A 22,462-nucleotide genomic window follows, 5' to 3' on the forward strand; every position below is an offset into this window, starting at 1 on the left:
ATGTCCTGAATTTGTTTGTATAAATGTGGGTAACTTTCCCTTACAGAGTCAGCATGTCTTTGTCAGAGTGCCAAACAAAAGGTTTACATGATGTAAACTCATGTTGCAAAGAAACCAGTCATCTAATTCAAATATCTTCATTTTCTGGCATTCAGTTTATCATATCATTATATACTGTATGGTCACAGCGTATGTGTTTCTCCAAATAATTTACTTATGTGCCTAAGATTTGTATCCATTCAACTGAGGATTTTGCAGTGACCTATAACATTTGCATATTTTACACTCTACTTTAAATATTTTGTACATACAATAAATTACAGCTGCTGCTGTTATGGTCACACCTTGTGAAGAGAATTGTGATATGCTTGACAAGGATGGCTACAATGACCTGTGGAAATAATTGGAAAAAGAACATCAATATTATTTTTTTTAATTCAAAACCTTTTCTCCCATGAGATTTGGACAGTTTGTTCAGACAAATGTACTTAACCATCACCGACCCTACTAATCACCCCTGAAGTTTTATGTGAATTTTATGGATAGAATAATAGCTTAAGAAAGAAGATCAATAGCTTAAACTAGAATTATGTTTGTGTTTTATGTATCAATTAAAACCTTTTTAAAAACACAGCGTGTCTGACTACCTTAGGTTTTGCATTGAACCCTTTAAGATCTCCAGCTACAAGTCAAATTTAGCAGGAGACTACTTGCTAATTAAAGCAGTTTAACTGAGAGACAAACTGATCATCAGCAGGTGAGACTCCTTTTCAAAAGCAGGAATTTGACTGCTTTGTTGTTATTCTACATTGTTGTTCCAAGTTATCATCGGAAGTGTCAACGTTGACTTCTTAGCAATTGGGAGAATAAAAATGATAGCTTGCTTTTAGAGATTTCCAGGGGAAAGACTAATTTTTAAAATGGAGTTACCATTGTGCAGCAAATCATATTGGAACAAAGTCCATTGGAGAGATGAAACCAAAATAGAGAGGTTTGGCCACAAAGCATAGTGCCATGTGTGCAGAAAGCCAGCCCAGGCTATCAGCATAAACATCTCAAACCAGCTGTCAAGCATGGTGCTGGAGGAGGGACGATTCTGTCTTGTTTTGCTCGTCTGAGAACTGAAGCTTGGCACAAACTGGGTTATACAAGTGGTGAAGCGGTATATCAAGAACTGTGAGCCAAAATTCCTCTACAAACAATGGAAAAGACTGATAGACTTGCAGAAAATTACTAGTTCAGGTTATTGCTTCTAAAGGTGGTTCAACCAGCTGTACTTTTTCCCATGTTTGTGGGCCATGACAAACATCAGCTGTAGTCAAAGTCGACATCAATTACCAATAATTCGGCATGGTCTTTACCATTTTCTTAATTTGTGTGATACAAATTAATGTTAAATTAAAGAGTAAGCACATAAAGTAAGACTTATATATAAACATCTACTGTAGGAAGAGGTTATCTAGCATCAGTCTGGTACAGAGCCTCAGGCCCTTTTAGAGTTGTAATTTCAATACTGTTTGCCTAATCCCAGTGCAAGATTGCTGAGAATGATTGCCCATGTGTCCGGAAAGTTGTGGCATATGATGAATGTCTGCCTGAAAAGAGCAGTTGATAAGACTGCCTCATGACGTACACGACAATGACTGTGTTTCGCCTTAAATGTGACGCCTTATTTGTTTTTCTTGTTAAAGTGCACGTCGGTGGATATCCACATGAATGTCTCGTATCACAGCCATAAGTGGAGGTCATTAATCTCATTATCAGTGCTAAGAGGTGGGGCGGGCAGACTTGGAGCTCTGTCTGCTTTTTGAATGGTAGCAGACCACAGATTTGGTTCATGGCAGAAAAAGATAATTTTTCAACTTATTTTTCTGGCTTTAACACTGCTGTTTGGCAGCTCTGCAGTCATGCTATGGAACTGAACTGAGAACATCTAAAACTACAAATGATCTGGAAAAGTCTGGGATGTAAACCTCTTGAAACACTGTACCACAGTCAAGGACTGTGTTTTATTTTACCAGGCAAAGGTTTCTTGCACCTAAATAATATTCCCAGTATAAGCGCAATCTTCAGTGTATTTTGATGGTGTTTTATTTGGCAAAACAACATAACGTAGTATGTATGGGTTTCACATTTTTTTATAAATAAATCTAAAAAATGTGATGCAATTCTTCTGGGATATGTTTGCCAGCTTTACGCTTTGGTGGCTGAGATTATTGCTCTTTCTTCACTGCAAGAGAAATGAATCTTAGTCAAATTGTATAGAGAGTTTTACTACTTATTAGCAGTAAAACTGATTGTATTTGTAACTGTATGCTTTGGGTTGATCTCCTTCTGGAAAGTGAACCTTCAGCAACCCCCAAAAGATTCCATCTTCCCTTCAACTTTTTCTAGCTTCCCTGTCACAGATACAAAAGGCAACCCCTGTCACCACCATGTTTCTCAGGGGTGCTAGTTGTTTCAGAGTGGGGAGGATGCAGTCTTACTTTTCTGTCATACGCATCAGACTAGAATGCCTTCTTGGACATTTTCCTTACTTGTGGCAAAAATATTTAAGCTGGATTTCTAAGGCTTTTTTATTTAATAACGTCTTGGTTTTTATATCATTTCTATGAAGTGCAGGTTTGTGATTAGATTTTGTCTACTAGATCTTGACAGAGTCTCCCTGCTAAGCTTTGAATGAGCCTCCAGAGTTACTATTACCCTCTTAGCTGCCTCTCTGAATAATGTTCTCCTTACTCAGCCTGTTGCTTTCAGAAGACTGTGTCTGGTGTGCTCCTCGGTTGACATGCTTCTGTTGATCACTAATGTTCACTAACAAGCCTTCACAAAACAGCTTTATTTGAGATTTAACAGAATTTCTATTTTGGGTGGCTTGTCTAAATGTGGGTGAAAGCAGTCACTTGTTTTTTGAAAAGTCTTGAAAAGTGACTATACGATGACATGATTCTTTCTGATGAACTTTCACATAAGATTTTTATAAAATGTATTGGTTGTATTGTGACAAAATGTCGAAAGGTTTAAAGGCTATGCATATTTTTGTGTTTTCTTTGACACTGCATGTGTGGTTCAAGTAGATTCTGTGTGCATGTTTTGTGCATTTGGCCACATGTGGTTACCTGTGTGCAAAACCATGGGGTTAATGGCATTATCAGGCTGTGATTGGGCCTGATGGCTTTCTGCAGCCATAATAGCGACTCTATTAAGTGTTTACTGTGAGCAATTCCACATGTCAGCAGGAGTCAAGCAGCGGGAGAGAAGACTGAGGAGCTGTGAGCCCCGGGAAGGCTGGGAGTGAGGCATGTAGGGGGGAAAAGGGAGGACTGAGGGGTCAGTTGGCCGCAGAGGAGGGAGGTCTGATAAGTCATTTTCCCTAAGCTGTGGTTGGATCTGATTTTAGGCTGAGGACTCCCAGTTTCAACACTCCAATCCAAAGATCCGTTATTCTGTAATTACATCTCATAAAATATAACCTTTCTATTCCTCCTCTGTCACTATGCCTCTCTGCTTTTTCTGCCTGTGGAATTATAGTGTTGAGATTGCTCTATGTGACCTATTCAAGAGTATTTCCAGTTAGCTGGGTGCCTTTGGTTTATGCCAGGGATTTTCCCGCAACCTTCAGTTGTGCAGTGTCTGCTCTCTCTGACAGACGATCTGCCAAGGACTTATGATGATACACAAATGGAGGGAAAAAATTATATGTAATCTATTACAGACACAATAAGTTTAATTCAGTGGTAATATTTGAATTCGCTAAGCATTTGGATGTAAAGAATTGCTGTTCTTTTTTTTTTGTTTTTCTCATATATTTGTTTCTAAAAAATTCTCTTTTGAAGAGTTTGATAATAGCATCTTATTTTTTTTTTTAGGCAAGCTTAAAAAAAATCTTTCAATAGTGTTTTGGGTTTTGTTTATTTTTTTTAACATTTCTACATTTGTTTCTGTTTGTGTAAGGTTTGTGGATTTTTTTCACCATACACTATTGATAGACACATTTGTAAACCATGCTTGATAAACCAGGAAAAACTCAAGCGGAGAGTCAGATCTATTGCATAAGCTGAAGAGACAGCAGGAGGTTTTAGCTGACTGTGCTCTGAGTTTGTCCCCAGTTTTTCATTCCTATAACTGTGTTTTTTTTTCTTTTATGCAACTTTTATGGCACTCTGTCTCATCCATCTTTCTGCAGTGCTTTAATATAATAGATCATGATAAAATTAGAAAGAGTGCACTTTGTGTATGTCAACCAAACGTTGTTGTGTTTTTTTTCTATAGAAACATTGTTTTTGTTTAGTAAGTTTCTTCTTAGGTTAGCAGATTGCAATCTTAAGCATCTTGCCTTAATGCATATGGTGCTTTCTGTTTGAATGGTAATAACATAAACAATCCAACATTAATTTAGTAACTCTTTTATGTCATTAAGTGGCAGTTTATATCAAAAGGATACTCGGGTTGAGAGGTTTGGTAGCAAGTACGAAGTTGTTTTAACGTGTAGATGGGGAATGTGGAACAGAATAGAGTGCATCATATTATATTATTATATTGAGAACTGTGACGGTTCTGTCAGTAATACTGACAGTAATACTTTCCAAAACCTTATTAATTTAGTATTTGTCTCTAGTTTTGAACAAGGTTGTAGTATAAGGAGAATACGATCTTTGATCATTCCTCTTTGTGCAATCTCTATAGATCTTTCAGTTCTAGGTTTTCTTTGTAGATTTGTATATAAAGTTTCAGTTTGTTTTTTTTTAAAGTGATTGCTTGTTTTTATGAAATGTAAGATAATAATATTGAACCTGGCACAGTTGTTTGTTGAACAGATTCGCCAAATTTAAAACTTTAAATTTTGTTTGCTTTCAGAAGTCAAGCTAACAAGAACTGAACCAAAATTCAAATTTTGAAATAATATTTATTGTGTTTTGCCAGTTTTTGACCCCTGGTATCTGAATTTTCCCCTGTGTGTATCAGAGTATAATTCAGATATGAAGGGATTTGTAACAGTTGCAGAGGCTGGGGTCTGTCTGAGCTGCAGTCGAGTGTGGGGTGTGTGATAGGGTCATGCTGTGGCCATGTGAACAGGAAGGTATGGGTTCGGTGTGAGGGGCTGAACCTCTGAGCTGTTTATCAGATAGCTAATGAAGCAGTGCAATCCTGTGAGCCCTGAGAATGTGGAGGGACAGCAGTGGGGGAAAAATGGAAAAGGGGTTGGCGTAAAGTTGGGAACATAAAAAATTAGGAAGGTCGGAAGCCAAAGCTCTGAGCAGACTGAGAAGAATAAAACAGTCTTCACATATTTCACTTCACTTTATTTCCCTCTACAATAAAAATACACATCGTATTATTTATTACATTTCCTGGTTAGAAATCAGCGGAGGCCATATCACTCAGCTCCTGCCGTAAACATTTTCTCTGGCTGCAGGAGAAGCGGAGCCGCTTTCCCAGCTCCCATCATCACGACCATCCAGTTTACTGCGGGCTACACATCCATCAGTGTGCTTTGCAGGAAAGGGAGAAGGAAAGAGCTTGCTTCATTACAAGTTCAAATAATCAGCCAGTCAGATGATCAAAACAGTATTACAGTATAGATGTCAGTGTTTGATGTTTTACAATTTCCAGTGATAATTAATTCTGTTCACACAGAACACAGGGAAGCTGAAACCTTTCAAAACAAAAGACAGAAATTTTCAGACCGGATTTAACATCTGTAGTGCGGCTTTTTGATGGAATTTGTGTCCCATGTGTTGATTAAGTGAATTATGCAATTCAATTCAGTTTACTTACATAATGCCAATTCACACTAAATATAATCTCGTAGCACTTATGAAGACAAATGGGTCTCATTCACATCCAGCTGCATAGAAACAAATTATATCAAACCCAAAAGGAGAGGTGTAAGATTACTTTTTTTAGAAGGAAAAACAAAGTACAAAGAGTCAGTGGCAACATTACTCTGTCAGTCAAGTTAACCAGAAAAGAGAAACAACTCTGCATAGTCACAAGTCAGGGTTATTTTCTATGGGAAATAAAAACAAAGAGACAAAGGTAAAGAACGTTGTTTCTTTGTCTCCTTTATGAACCACTGTCAGACAGGAAATGGAGGGAGAGAAAGAGAGAGAGGGAAGAAATGTAGGAAATGCCTCAAGGTCGGGAATCCACCTCTGGATGGAGGACTAATAGCCTCTGTATGTGCGGCTCTTGCTCTACGCTACACTTTTCACAAATCCTGAAAGTACACGATTAATGGCTCAGTTAATGGCTCCATTCATAAACAAAACACAGCCAAACACAGAGGGACTGTGCCAGTAGTACTTTCTGTTGAACAGAAAATCAGAGTACGCATAGCTATTGGCAGAAATAGCTCTCTGGACAGCTCCATCCAGGAGCAAGACACTGACAAACACAGGATCACTGAACCAGAATGAACTTTCAGTGAAAATGAAAAATAAAGACTCAACACAAAGTGAATAGCAGTAATAGATCGGCTTGTGTCTTCCTTCAGACAAAAGACAATTGAACACAGAACCACTGTGCCAGCTGTGCCTTCTATGCGTCTGACTGTAGTTGCACTCAGCACAATGTGAAATCTTGTTCAGGACCAAAAATATTCCATAATGCAAACTTTCTACTAAAAACAGCAAATTTCTCAAATTGTTGTTGATCTGCTCTCTGTGTCGCATGTTTTTATTCCTGTGTGCGTTTGGTTTGATCTGGGGTGAATCACTCTCTTAATTTATGAGAATAGAGATCAGAACAAAGAATCATGTCAATAAAGTTGTTGTTTTTTCTTCAATATCAAAATTTTCCATAATTATTAAAATTTTGTTTGACATTTTACTGAGATTAAGTTATGGAGTCTTCAGGTAATGTAATACAGGTTTACATTACCTGTAAATGTACCTACCTGTAATGTTTATGGGTTTACAAATAATGTAAACCTGTATTTGGCATAAAATCTTTGAATCAAGTTATTGTTGACTTAATCATTTCTGCGAGGTTTAAAGATTTTTGTGTCTGATTTCACATCTTAAACCAATAATCAACATAAAAAATAGATGTACGATAATATTTTCCTCCCCACCTTAACCAGCACAAATATTTGAAGTAGCTATAATCAGATTTGGATGCTGCTATTATTATAGAACATGCTCTAATTGGTTTGTTGCTCAGTCACTCCAACATTTTGGTTGACATATTTGGCCTTTGTGACAGTGTGAGAGAATCTGTTTTCTTCATCAGGAGCCAAGGAGTGAGAGGTCAGAGGTCAGGCTCAGGGGAGTCATCAGTGCTGAGCGGTCAGATGACCCTAAACGATCCTCAAATAGGAAGGCTTCGCCTCCCTGAGGAAGTTCATTCCATCACCACTCTTGTGTGTTTGTGTGCGCTTGCATTCCATGTGCTTATCCTGTAACACAATTAGTATATATAGTCCTTAATATAGTCCTTCAGTTCCGTAACATACCAACTTTCAGAAAGCCCGAAGAACTACTGTGATAGGAAAGCAGAAAAGACTGGCTGCCAGGAAGAAGAATATAAAGGGATAACCTATCAGTCCAGAACTTTGCAGTTATATTTCTAAATCTGCTTTTGGATTCTACATGTATGAGGAGGAAACTGTAGCCAATTGATTCATCTGTCATTTTAATTTGCACTTAGATTTAATGTATAACTTTGAAATAACTTTATCTTGAGTGGCCAAACAATGTTGGAGAAAAAGATGACTCACAGTTGCTGACTCATCCATGTTAGGTATGTTAATCACAAGAATTGATTAACAATATCTTTTTTTAATGCCTTTGAGAGGTAGATTTTGATCACAGAAATAAAATTAAGGAGTTTCTGGTGTCCAGCATTTTGAATTTTTTTTTTTACATTAATGAACGACATCAATAAATATGACTGCAGAGAGAAGATAGCATCTGCTAAATGCTCTGACTGAGGCCGACAGCTTCTGCTTCACATCATAAAGCATCCTGATGTGGCAACCATATGCACACATGTTCAGATTCCAATGCAAGCTACTGTTGCAAGTGGAGCACATAAACTGTCTTGATAACACTCCTCTGGGGCAGTTTTTCCAGCAAATTAGTTCTGCTTTTTTCATTTCTGTTAAAAAATTATGAGAACCTGTAACTGTTGTGCAGCAGCCCTCATTTTCATCAGTTGAGGTAAAGAATGTTCTGCAAAAGGCTAAGCTGACAGTAGAGAGTAAAGTAACCCAACCACAGTTATGTGGGAAAATAGCCCTGAGTAAAATGCCTTGCTTAAGCTAATTAATAGTTGGAAAGGCACAATGAAGTGTGTATGGGTTAAGATTTGTTTTTAAGTGTACATTTAACAAATGTATTTCAACAAACTGTTGGACAACAGGAATGGAACACAAAACAATTGTTTTTTATTACCAATTATCAGAATTACGTTTTAACGGATTTGTTTTACTTTATTGCATGTGACAGTGCAAATATAAAGAAAAGTTAGAAAGTAAAAAGTATTTATCATTAAGTTAAGTTATCCATTCATTTAATTGAAATAACATTGAAAACTTTAAGTATTCCAATAACTCAATTCACTTAGTGAAACACACCATAAATGTATTTGTGATTGACAAAATATCTACTCCTACTAAAAATGTATTTTTATTTTCATATTCTGTTGTGTTTTTTTGTTCAGTACTTATATTCATAGTGAACCACAGTTCTTTTCGTCAGGTAGCTATTATTGCTAACTTTACAGGGTTTTAGCTTCTTCTTCAGAACAGTGCTGCCTACACAAAAGAACTTGCTCTCATTGTCTCAGTGGACAACTGCAGTACAACAAGCACATAATATTAAACAGAAAGTGGCAGGATATCGAACTTGTAGCTGTTCCTTTCAAAGCAAATCAGAAAACATGAACACAGAACACAAAAGTACCCAAAGACAAATTAAGATGAGAACATATTCTAACATAATCATTTTGTTTTTATTTCAATTTTGACAATAATTTATTTGATGAAGTATTAATTATTTGGTAATAACTGTTATTTATTTAATTTTGAATTAAATGGCTTTCCATGAAGAAAACTACATCCATTATTTTCCTGCTCTAGTATACCCTAGGAAGAAATAGCATATGACTTACTTTCACACCATGACTGCTGTATGAATTGAAATAAATATGCTGAATCAAACTGAATTATATTATATGCTATATTTTTTAAGTTAAGAAAGGTTTTAATACAGTTTACAATGCCAATTGCAATTAGGCTCATATTAAGCTAGTTTTGTGGCCATCTTTGATTTTAGTGACATCTGTCTGTCTGTCTTTGTGTCCCTTATGACTCTCTTATTGCTATCTTGAATGTCCCAGAGGTCCGCAGTTCTGCTCTGCTGGTGCCCCATATAACAGAGTATTTTGGGAGTAGCAACATTATCACAGTGTTTTTTAAAACAGTTGTGCAGCGCTTCTTAATGCTTGAGCTTTCAAGACCACATGTGCATTTTTGTGTGTGGCAGTAGTGCACTGGGGCCTGTGGGAGTGATCTGGGAGTGATCGGTCATCTTTTCCCACAGTTTGTGTCCCATGAGTCTCCTTGGTGACGTCAGGAAAGAGGTACAAGCGAGTGCCCCGCTCAGAGGTCGCAGGTTCACTTCCTGTCTGTCAGAGTAGAGCTGGGCAGTGTCCAGAGTGGAGCACCAAACTGTCTTTATGATCTTTCTGTGGTTTGACCTCCCTGTTTCTGTCTCTTTCAGGCTATGTGGCTGATGCTGCAGTCAGAGGAGCCAGACGATTTTGTAATCGCCACGGGGGAGGTTCACAGCGTGAGGGAGTTTGTGGAGAAGGCCTTTAAACATGTGGGAAAGACCATTGTGTGAGTGTTCACACACAAATACAACACAGGTCACTTTTATAATGTGTAAGATCACAGCCTGAGAGAGAATAATATCTTCACTTCAATACCTTAAATTTGAAAATGGAAGCTTTACTTACTGCCTTTTTTTTTTCCTTTTTTGTCGAGCAGTCAAAGCAGAGTATTTGAGTGTTCATAATGCCTGTTGCATTGGTTCCAATTTGTCTTAAAAACTTTAAAGAAAGAAACTGCAAAAATATCATGGAGTACAAAAAAGTATAAACAGAAAATGTGGAAAGCTTCTTTATGTGGATTTTATCATATTCCAGGTGGGAGGGGAAGGATGAAAATGAGATTGGCCGTTGCAAAGAGACCGGTGTGATACACGTGAAGGTGGACCCAAAATTCTTCCGTCCCACTGAAGTGGTAAGCCAGGTTTCTTATTGTGTGTTTAGTGTAGCGTTTTTACATGCAACTATTCAACTAAACATATTTTTCTATATATCCAAAACAAATCTGTGAATTTATTATAGTGTATTTTGCTATCTGTGTCAGTTGTGTCAGCTGAACACTACTTGGAAATATTTATCAGTCTTCCACATCAGTGTGGAAGAATTTTAATCCATTCTTCCACATAAAGAGGAAGAATGGAGAGAGAGAGAGAGAGAGATGTAAAGAGGATTACATTTTGGGATGCAGGTTTGTGTCCTTTCATGAACTCAGTTTATGTTCCTTCAAAACAATATTTTTCTGTTCACAACGAGAAATAAACACACATCTCTTCAAAATTAAAAGAAAAAGTATACAGAGTTCAAATTAGTCCATTGCAAATACTGTATGGTATTAATGCACTATATGAGATTGTGAAAGGTTTTACACTTTCTCTCCCACTCCTCACCCTCCCACACCAACTAACACAGAGCCACATTCACAGTGTGATACAAAATGGTGCAATAGAAGAGAAACCAATAAAAATAAACAATCAAAACAGAATACATAAAAAAAAGAATGAAACTTAAGTTTTTCTTAATTTTTTACACATAGAAATCTTGTCATGGTCTCTTGTGTTTCTTTTTCTTAACATATTGTTAGGCAGTTAATTATGTTGACGTATCTTTCAAACTGGATTTTTTTTCATAAATAAGATTTCAGCACTATTTTGCTGATGACACAAGTTTTTAAATTCTCCACAGAAGGAAAGAACCCATAGGGCTCAGTTCAGACTAAATTAAATCATTCTACTGTTACTCTTCTTCCATTTATTTGCTTTGGAGAGACAACCAGGGTGAGCTTCTTCTTTGTATTTAAGATTTCTACCTTTCTGCCCCTTATCTCTGCAGAGACACAGAAAGCTTGAGTCTACACCCATATCACAACAAGTTCTCTAGAGGCTAGAAAAGCTGTAAACAAGAACATTAATTCTTGTACATCCATCAAAAGATTTGAAATTAAAACTTTTACTGAATCATGACCAATATGAGATCTAATAATTCCTCATTTGGAAACCTTTTGTTTTTATTATTTGATTGCACTGCATTTAAGTGTATATTTCTGGAGATGGTTTGTCTCGTAAAGTGCATTGAGATAACTTTTAGTGTGAATGGGTTACAATTTAATCAACTAAATTAAAAACTAAATTTTGCCGAAATGTCCCAGTGTCAAAATGTCTGACCTTTAACCTCATGACTACAGTCAAAGCTTTGGTAAACTTTGACTGTCGTCAAGGTTTCCATTTAATTTAGTTCATTTAGATTTAATATTTACAGTTCTTCAAGTTTTTGCCTGTTTAATGATTGGACAGTTTAACAGGTCCAATCATTAAACAGGCAATGATTGGGTGCTGAAGTACGACAATGCTTTAAAAATTGTGAAATCCATATAGTTTTGTTAAATTTATCTCACATTATAGTGTATATCTCTATATATTTGACCTTACCTTGTGAGAAATAGGTTTTGTTTTGTTTTTTTAATTTTCTTTTATATTTTTACGTATCTCATTGCCGGTCATTGTGTCTGAAAACATACACTTATCAGCTATAAAGGGTGCAGCTGACAGCTTCAGGCGGCTCATTGTATGCTTTAAAGCTGCTGGGAACAAGCCAGCCTACCTCTGTAAGAGTAATGTCGGCTGTATCCTGTCAATGAATTCAGAAAGGCTGCACATATTCACTAAAGCCAACCAAAAAAACATCCCTTTAATGATGAGGTCATGTATTTGATGCGTCACCTCGCTTGGGAGCTAATCCTGATCAATCAGGAGCTGTATGTACTCTAATGACAAAGTTGTGGATGAGCAAGCTATCTTGTGCAACAGAAAGTACATCATGCATCTGTCTCAGAAGATAGGAGGTGGGTCTTGCATTTAGGGGCTCTAAAGGGCTTTGCAGCTACTCCTTGCTGATGGTATTAGGTTACCCCAAAGTGTTGTGGCTCTGATTATGCATCAAACTCTTGGTTAAAAGCCAGAAGTCCCCGTCCCATGAGCTTTGGTCCTCTGAGATTAAGGTTGAGATTCAGTTGAGTGACGGCAGGGGATTAAAAAGGAGGTCCTGCTGACTGACTGCTGAGGGTATGGCAGAGCTGGTTACACACCTGTGCCTGTATTCTTTGTGCATGTCAACTCCTTCATTCAGGGTCTTAACCCTGAATCCACACTGAAAACTACACCTTCAGTTGATCGAGTCAACACTGACCTGTGGGCCAAGAAACTTTAAGGTGTTGCTTTTGTGATATGTCAGCATCCTGGCAGTATCACCTGTAATGCTGATCCTGTTGTGTTTCTGAGATCTGATGGGTTACAATCGACATGTAAATATCAGGCCACCTGAACCTAATGAAAAATTGATATTTTGAAGATTCAGGGTGGATAAAAAACTGACTTTATTAAGAGAAGTTTTTTTGCATACTGCTTCATAGACTGACACATTTTTTACTATACAGTTAAAGCTGTCAAGTGTTATCTAGTACTGAGATCAAATGGCTTAACAAAAACCTGCAGAAAGAACACTATGGCGGTATCTCAGTCTGATTGAAAAAGGCCTCCAAAGAATTTGAAATCATTTGTTTCACTGTATGAAAAAATTAACATAAATAACCATTCATTCCATTTGAAAGCAAAACATCTTAAAGTGTCATCATGGGATATACAGCAGGCTCATGTGACTGTTGATATGAAAGTGTATGTTTGTACAATTACATAGACCGTTTTTTTACATGTGTAAATCTATAAATCTTTCCTTAAAATGTGAACTGATTTTAAATGTATTGTTTATTTAAGAGCATTTTGTTAATGCAGAGTTTCTATCACGAGTAGCTCAAAGGTTAAAGCTTGTAGTAACGACAAGGTTACAACGGTTCAGTTACAGTGGGTAGACCCTCATTGTCTCCTTATTTCTAAAAGAGACCAAAGAGAGTTTAACCTTTGAACTCTCAAACAGGAAATGGCTGACACTGTGCTCATACCTCGCCATTGTGGATCACCTTGAGTGGAAATACCTGTCATCGAGTGGGTGCCGTGTGTTTCCTGAGCTTCCAGCTGACTCATACACATCCAGTGTCATGCTTGCTGTTTAGATCTCTGAAGATTTGGATGTGTTTCCATTTGGGGGCTTTGTGCAAAAAAGTTTGCGTGGCATAGTTGCATTGTCACCTCAGGCTGCGTGTTAAAATATGTGTAATTCATCATTATCCCTGTCAGTGTTTGTCCTTTGCAACCCTGGGGACAGAAAGAGTCAAGCTCTAATGGTTGTAAGTGGGTGAAATGCACATGTTTGTTCCTTTCTCCATTCTTGTGTGTTTCTGCTCTGTCATGGAGGTTAAATCAGGTTTGTCTTTCACCGTGGAAGTGGTTACATGAGACGATGTATAAAAGTTAAATCTGGAAAACATGTAACTACCCACACTTTCTGGAGACGTGAAAGTGAAAGATATGTGATGTGAGCCGTCAGACTTGTTTTTAATTTTTCAAACTGCTCCAACTGTCAAAGCATGGAGGAACCATCATTTGTTCCAGACACACTGCAGGGATTTTACCTGCACTGCGGTTTGGCTCAGGTAAGCAGCCTCAGGGGTGCCACTCTGACCTGTGCTGAACTGGTTACAATTGGTTTCAGTTGCCTAATGATGTCCAGAATTATAACCATGCAATGTTTTTTATCTTTAGGTTTTACTGTTACTTTTGGACGTTTTTTTTTTTTTTTTTTAAGATTTACATGGTGAAAAAAACACCACCTCTTTTTATGTAATTCTAAGTTATCTAATGAAGAGGATCTAGAACAGAAGATGGATAGAAAAAAAATTCATAAGAAAATTGCATAGGTTTAAACCAGTTCTTGATTTTTCACAAAACTGTCTTATGCATGCATGTGGCAATCTAGCTCCCAACAAGTAGAATGCTTTGAGTAATATTTTTGACACAGGAAGTCAACTAAAGAATATGCCTGGCATTCAAGTGACAATAGAAATCGACGTCAGTGGAAAACTTGCAAAAATATCTCAAGTTGTCAAGTCAGAAGCACAAAAACTAAATTACTAAGACAGTTTTAAGGGGATTTCAGGTAAAATGTTATATAAATGGTCAGATGAAAACAGAAGCCAAGCAAAGCCTTATATTTAATTAAGCTCTAATTACTGCTATAAACCCAATTTTAGATCATCTCGTTCTGTGCTTTAGAGAGCACGGCTGTTTCACTTAGGCAGTGCCTGCATGCTGACTCTTGTGTGCGTCTGTGCTAATACAAGTTAGCTGTCATATCTCATAGTTCATTTGTCACTGCAGGGCATAAACTGCTGTGGGCTGAGTGACAACTCCGTGGTTCCTGTCCAACCTCTCACACCAAGCAGGACGACTGGTGATAAATGGGAAGCTGTCTGTCAATCTGTCTTTAAGCCTCCTCGTCTTGTCAGTGTGTGCAGTTTTCCAAAGCCATTTCTGCAACTTAGTCGGTTGCACTTCTATCTCTGTCTGAAAGAAAGTAATATAAGAATAAACTGAGCATCTGTTAACTGTTACTAGTTTTAGAAAAGGCAGAGTTGTGCAATCCATTTGTATCTGGCATCTACTGATAAATAATATATCGGAGGACACAACATGTTAGGACTGTTATATTTGTTATCAGAACTTTCTGGGTTTCAAAGCATAAAGACCAAATGGTTACACCCCTGGAAGCGACATTCCCCAAGCAAACACTAGCTCTAATTCAGTATGGCTGCCATGAATATTAAATATTGTAAAAGTTGCAAAAATAAACAGTGTATCTGCAGCTTGTTTTACTTGTATTGGATTGAAAGTGTTGGAACACATCACTGTTTTAACATGTTTTGTTTCAGTATACATTTAATGTTTGAATGCATAACGTGGAGAGAAAAGTAATGGCATAGGCTTGTTTTAGTAATATCAATCAATGTTTTAGCATTTTGAGCATTGGTCGCTCCCAGATCCAAGTTCTGATTTTGAAGATTAATCAAGCAAAGCATACAATCATACTATAAACTACAGCTACAGCCATAGTAGACAAAATGTTTTATATTTTGATATTATTTTAACACTAAAATGAATGTATTTTGGATTCATGTCCTTTATTTAAGGATTGCTCAAAATCATGATTGTATTAGATACAGTCAAGCTTCTTTAAAACTTTACTGAAACCATTGACTGTTTATTACATTCTCATTAAAATATAGTACCATGATATGGCCAAGGACAAGACTATTTTGGAGGCTTTTCTGCTTTTTACGGGTGAACCACTTCAGTCATGTCCCACAGCCAGCTGAGCTTTCATGGCCATGCTTTTTTTTTCCTGTAGCAAATCTCTCATTGTGTTCCTTTCATTTATTGCAAGAATATGACCCCACTAAGCTAACTGGCAGCATGTGATTGTTGTGGTTAGTGACAGCCAAAGCTAATGCAAGTTTAATTCAGTTTAGTTTATTTTTATAACATCAATTCACAAAATCATTGTGTGGAGGCTCTTTGCAAAAAAAAAAAAAAAAAGGAAATTTGGTGCAATCATAAATACTATTTATCAAACAGTGCATTAAGTTCAGTTCATTATTCAAATTAATTTAACAAGATTATGGTCAAAGGAAACCCAGCAGATTGCATCAAGTCACTGACTTGCAGCAAGGACAACCATGGAGAAACAGAAGACAATCTCTTGTGTCAATGACTTAACAGTAATCCTTTTCACTGAGCATGCATGTAAATGGTAAATGGACTGAACTTATATAGCGCTTTTCCAGTAATTTTTGACCACTCAAAGCGCTTTACACTAGAGTCACATTCACCCAGTTGCACTCACAAACACGCATGCATTTATAACACCGATACGCAGATTGGTAGGCAATTTGGGGTTAAGTGCCCTGCCCAGAGGCACATCGACATGTGGCAGGAGGAAGCTGGAATCAAACCTACAACCTTCCGATCGCAAGATGACCACTCTACCAAAGAGCCACAGTCGCCCACTGAGCATGCATGTAGCAAGTTTGGAAAAGAAAACTGTCCTATAACAGGAAGAAACCTCCAGTAGAACCTGGCTAAGTACAAGTGGTCATCTTCCACAACCGACTGGGGGGTTAAAAAGACAGAGCAGATACATATGAGCTGTTGTAATACTTTTTTAAGTAAAAAAAAAAAAAAGCAAAAAGTTAATAGCTTAGAGAGGAAGAATATTTGGTAGTTTGCAGCATTATCACAACTGTTACTCTCCTTTCTTCCAAAAGGAAGACACCACAGCCAAACAGAACATCAAACCAGATGTAGCTTCAATGCTAAGGAAAAACATCTTAGAGAAACATAAAGTTAACTGATTAAATAAAAGCAGACAATACAAATTGGAGAGCAGTAGAAGAAGAACGTTTACAAAAGAGATCAGTTTTTCCTCCAGCAGCCTACGCCCATAGCAGCATTACTAGAGAGAAACTGTAGCTCAGAATAACCTAACTCATTGAGACAGGCAGACAGGAGAACTGTCTTTCTGGACAGTTCTCCTGTCTAACGCCACACACAAGTAACACTATTAACAAGAACATCAATTTATGAGGGGCTAGAGATTAAAGATCCACTCCATCAAATAAAACACTCCTCTGTAGATATCTACTTCTTGGTTATTCTCAAAAAGGCACAAGAAAAGCCATTGCTTTATATTTGGTACATTAGGTCAATGTAGTTTTTAGGTTAATCAATGCAGATTTTTTTTTCTCAAATGCATTGTTACAGCTTCTTTTGTTCCCTTTTTGTGCTCTTGTGTGGCAAAACCAATAAGTCCACTGTGCTGTTGGTTAAAAAGCCATGTACTGCACCCTATCCCAACTGTTTAACACCTATTTGTCAACTTGTTTCACAGTCAGCTCAGTTATAATAAGGCCAAGTTGATTTAAGGCTGAGGGGGTGGGACTACTCTACCAATCCCTTCAGGTCTGGTGAGAGACTCGAAAATCACTCCTTTAACATTTTTAACTTTTTTCATCACTGGGATCAGTCCTCTCCGAAACTCTGTTTCTATCTCTGTTGCAAAGAAGCACTTTCAAAGAATTTAACTGTTACAGCTATGATCCCCTGTGGGGATTTTCTTAGACAGGTAAACATTAGTGCTTGATGTTCCACCAACATAATGTTTGGACATCTGCCGACATTCTGCCTCATTTTTTGTCTCTTCACACCTGAAGTGGTTTCCTTAATCTTTTCAGGATCAAATTTAGTTTGGCAAATTTTTTCACAGCTTTTTATTCAGTCTAAATTCCATCTGAAGGATGAGATAATCATCCTTTAGGCTGTCTTTCAGTCATTGCCAAGGATGTCTGACATCTGAAATCTAAGTGACTGTTTGATTGGTGCCCTTGCTGAGTTTCAGTGGATTTTCTCAATGGTTCTAAAGCAGAGATGACAGCTGTGTGGCTCTTGGGCCAACCGAGGCCCCTAGCCTGATTTTTCTTCTTTTTTTTGTGATCTCCATCTGCAATTCAGTAATGGTACAAATCTGGCCCACTACCCCTGGTGGTTAATGGAAAATGATATGTAGAGTACAAAGTATTCAAAAGTTAGTGCTTTAAATTTGCTTATGTCCAGTAACGTTTTGTCAAAGACAGAATTTTGTATTTACAAATCGGCTTTTGGTTAATTCACTTGTCAAACCTTCTCCAAAACCATGTGCTGTATAGCTATCTATTATTAAGGCAAACATGCAAAATCAAAAAATATATATCTAAATCCATTTAAAAAACATTTCATTCTTTTTTCTTCAGAGTACTTTATTTGTTTAATCTAAATTTTGCTTTATCCGGTTATTGTAGACAAAGTAAAAATAAAATAGCAGCATAACGTTTGTTGATTTAGTATTTATTTTATTATTTCTGTGGCTTGTGGGTACTTTTGACTTGAATATTTTTGGCGCCAGTGACAAAGAGTTTGGACACCGATGATTAAGCAAATTACCAGTTAGTATAATTGACTTTTACACCTCTGTTTTTTTCCAACGTCTTTCACATGAAGTGCCTAAATAGGTTCTGGTCCCCCGGTCTGTGAGAGTCATCTGATATCCAGAAGAAGTGTGTCAGAAACTAAATTACCCTTAATCTCTTGATGATTGATTTGAGAGGCAAGTAGCAGACACGACAGAAGACAAAAGCTGTTTACTGCAAGTTATTACTGGCGAAGTTGGTTCTACTACAATGTACATAATTAAAGGGTGTGCTTACATTTTCACACACTAATTTTTTGTTAAAGGTCACGTGTTGCAGTTGTAGTTCAGCTGAGTTTGCAATTGCTTGATTCCATTATTACCTAAAATCTTGAAACCATAGCATGGAGTTGTTTTCCTATATCTACACCTGATCTGTGGCATTTTACAGTAAAAGCATGCTCTTTTTATGACATCTTTCAGCCTGGTGCTCAGTAGCAGTTCATTTCAGTTCACTGTGGCGTCTATCGTTAAGATCTAGATGTCATCTTGGTATATTGACAGATTGGGGAGATTTTCATCTTGGCAGCTGGGTGTGTTAGGTAGTAGCACCTGTTCTTGACTTGCAATGTTAAGTTGTTTATTGTACAATATTCTTTAGCATGTTGCTGTTGATCAGATTTGTTTTGAAAATTTAATGATAAGAAATTCATATCTTAAGAATTTTAAGCACAATATTCAATTAGAACCTCCCAACAAAGATAATTAGGTTTTTATATTTAGGAACAAAGCACAGCAGCTTAACTCATTAGAGTAAAGAGAGGTGCAGTTAGTCGTTTTCTTTTAAGTCAGTTAAGCCTCTCTCTATAAAACCAAATTACAACAGGATTGCATGATCACATCGGAATGCCAATTTGCAGTGGCATGAGTGGGAGGCTTTTTTTTTTTATCTCCGTGAGATGTTTTGACTGATGGGAGGGAATTATCACCACAATTCCCATGTATTAAACATAAATCAGGCTTTCATAGAGTCACGTACCGGCATTCCCTGCAGTGCTGTCAATACATGACGGATTATCCTTTTGTTTTAAACAAGTTTGCAAACAAGTTTGTGCTTGTTCAGTGACAAACAAGTGCAAATGGAAGGAGTGCTGCATACCATTGATGCAACATCTTTTAGTCTGTGTGACTGAGCGAGACACCTAAAAGGTTACAGTTTCTAATTGCAGGTCAAGATTTATGTGTTTACATGCAAAAGAAAGCCTTTCATGAAAGTAATTCTTGTTGTGTTTGCTGTGGCCCTGTACAACTTTCTGTAGCAACATCTGATGCATTGTAGCTGCTTAGTGGTGCATTGATCATTGTTTACTGGCTCTAGGGGTAATGCCCTTGAGCACTAATCGCATTGCTTTTAAAAAATAAACACAGTCCAAAGCTGTAAATTCAGATTTTTTGTAAAGATAAGATGACTTCAATTGAGACATCCTAGAAAACATGAGAAAATTAACTTCTTCCTTCTGACCTAACACGTAACACATGGCAAAATGCATGACAATTTGCCAGAGCAGTTTTTCTACCTTCCTCTTCCAAAACCCAGGGAGCAGTTATGGATAAAAAGCTCCTAAAAATAACATTGCTGACATACCGCCCCTCTGCACCTGTCAACTGCCTGGCCAGGTCCGCATGTGCGAAACTCGCAAACCTAAGCTTCCTTCTTGCCCCAGATGGCTGTCATACCTGCAGTGAGATGAGCTTAACGAATTCAGCAGAGCCTCTCCTGCTTGCATATTCTCTCTCGTCATCAGTCATGTCGTCACATGATGAGAAGCTCAGACAATGGTTCCAGTGATCCAGTGAAATAAAAAACGCTAAGTGTTGTAACTTTTTATGACAGTTGGCAGCATAGCTGACCCACCTGTTGAGGTAATCAGTGAGACAAAGGCATACCTGACTGATGTAGTTTCTAAATAATGTTTGGCACTGTCAGGCGTAGCTCAGCCTAAAGGACAATTGCACTCTTGTATGCTATGACACAGTCAGATATCAACATTTATCTTGAATGCATTCCTTATGGCTTTCAAATGAAGTGTTTTGATCTGCCTTTTTTCCTTTTGGTGTGAATCCTTTTGACTTTCTTTCTTTAAAGGAGAAACTTTAATTTGTTTCTCCTTTAATTAGGATTTTGTTATCAAGAAAAACTAGATGTGTTGTCAATAGACCTAATTAAACAGTCAACTCTAATACATCCCGTAAAACTCATTATAATGATCGTAAATAGTGCTAAGAGATGTTTGGACGAAATGATTAAAAAAAAACAACTCATCAGCTGTTGTCTGTAGCCAACTAATAAGCTTGTTGTATAGGAATACCCTTGTTCCACATAGGGCTGGGGCATATGAGGAAAATCTAATATTCTGATATATTTTTGCTATATCACGATACACGATATATATCACGATATTCTTAAATGAGCTATAATGTTATTTTAAACTATACGCCTTGCAGCATGATGTCATCCACACAAGTTCCAGCTCCCATTTCCCTGCTAGATTTAAATGTAAACTCATATAAAAAAGGGATTCAGTGTTTTGCTATGAACTGTCTACACTATGACTAGATAACAAGGTGAGAAATAAGTTTTAACTAAGACAAAAATAACGAGGGAGAGAGAAGTAGGCCAATGATGGTTGACTTTGACAAACTTAACATATAGATGTGTTGTGGCATAAGGTGTGTTTTGGTTCAGCATAAAAATAAAAAGGCGACCCACACAAACTGACAGAGCATCAGTAAAGCAGGTGTTTAAATTATCTAATCAACCACCGCTGTGTTAGGTGGCTAATGGCGGCTAATCTATCACAGTGATCACTTGTTAATAAAAGCAAAATACACATCAAGTCTAAAAGCATAAAACTGTAATTAACTGAATGTTGTTTTCTATGTGGGGGAAATGTTTGAGTGTTTTGGTTCTGAATCCTAATACATAAAGTTGCGTTGTCAGTTGCTATGGGAACGAGTCTGCATGTATTGTAAAGCCGACAGAGAACAGAAAAAAGAATGAATGGTTTTGAGTTATTTTTCCCATTGCACAGCACTAAATGAATCATACCTACATCTTCAGGTTTCACTTTGACGAAATAGTTTTACCGTGGCAGCGTGGCTATGAACGGCGTGTAAAAGAATAGTCTGATTATTCGGTGAAATACAACCTTTTGTCTCAATAGTTGTATAACATGTTTCGCAAATTACCTAATTTTGGCAAATTAGGGGGTTACATTTTGAATGAGAGGGTTAACCCTAACCCTCTCATTCAGCCGCACGCCTCAAACTCTCGCTGTCACCATGTTTGTTTTCTCCGTGCAGCGTGATTGGTAGAAATTTTTCAGGTTTTGAGGGGGGAGGCACTAGTGATGCATTCATAGTCGCAGTGAATTTGACGACGAAAGTTTATTATTTGGATGACTATTTATACTCGATGGTTGCGATATAGCCATTTTAACTATTGTGAATTGAAAATATCGCGTATACTCGATACATCGCCCAGCCCTAGTTCCACATTAACCTGCATGCCAGAACATCTAGGCTCTGTGCTCAGTAATTCAAAAGTCATCTTTCAGTCAATTCAACCATTTGCTATTTTGTATCGCCATTTTAAGCAAATGGATTGCCATTTTGTCTGCACCAACTTCCATTTTGTACGCACATACAGTACTAAACGATTGTATTATCAATGTATTTATTTTGCTGGTTTTAATTATGGAGATAAATAATCACAAAAAAGTTGCAATCCCACATATAATTAATGCAACTATATTATTTTTTAGGAGATTTATTAAAATAATACACTGATTAAATCAGAATAACTGAGTATGACTTTATTTCAAATTGTTTCTGTGAACTACATAAGTTCGGTCACCTAACCTTAAAACTAGCTTTTATTAGCTTAGGCATGATAATTTGTTTTAACTTTTATTTTCTTTGTCTTCTTTATAAATAAATAAATAATATGCAATGCATGAGTTTGAATAGACCTAAATATCATACACCATACGTACATACATTTTCTGTTTTTGAAACCATGAATGTTTCTCAATTTTTGGTTTAAACCAGGAAAATAAGATTAAGTGTTTTGTTTTGTTTTTATAAGTTTAGCATGCCTTACTCCGTTTAAGCAGCCTACACTTATGAACGTTTTCAAGAACACATAGACATAGATTTGTCAAGCTTTAATGTTTTATGTCAC

General features: G+C 37.1%; 1 protein-coding gene across 1 annotated transcript in view; it reads left to right on the forward strand.

Annotated features, from left to right (window-relative positions):
• gmds (GDP-mannose 4,6-dehydratase) overlaps positions 1-22,462 on the forward strand; it is a 173,969-nt gene that overhangs the window by 118,762 nt on the left and 32,745 nt on the right. Inside the window, exons 8-9 of the mRNA XM_005802297.3 lie at positions 9,726-9,844; positions 10,153-10,249. Coding sequence (XP_005802354.1) covers positions 9,726-9,844; positions 10,153-10,249 — 216 coding nt within the window. The remainder of the gene's footprint in view (positions 1-9,725; positions 9,845-10,152; positions 10,250-22,462) is intronic.

This window comes from Xiphophorus maculatus, chromosome 9 (genome assembly GCF_002775205.1).
Source record: "Xiphophorus maculatus strain JP 163 A chromosome 9, X_maculatus-5.0-male, whole genome shotgun sequence".
Classification (NCBI taxonomy): Eukaryota; Metazoa; Chordata; class Actinopteri; order Cyprinodontiformes; family Poeciliidae; genus Xiphophorus; species Xiphophorus maculatus.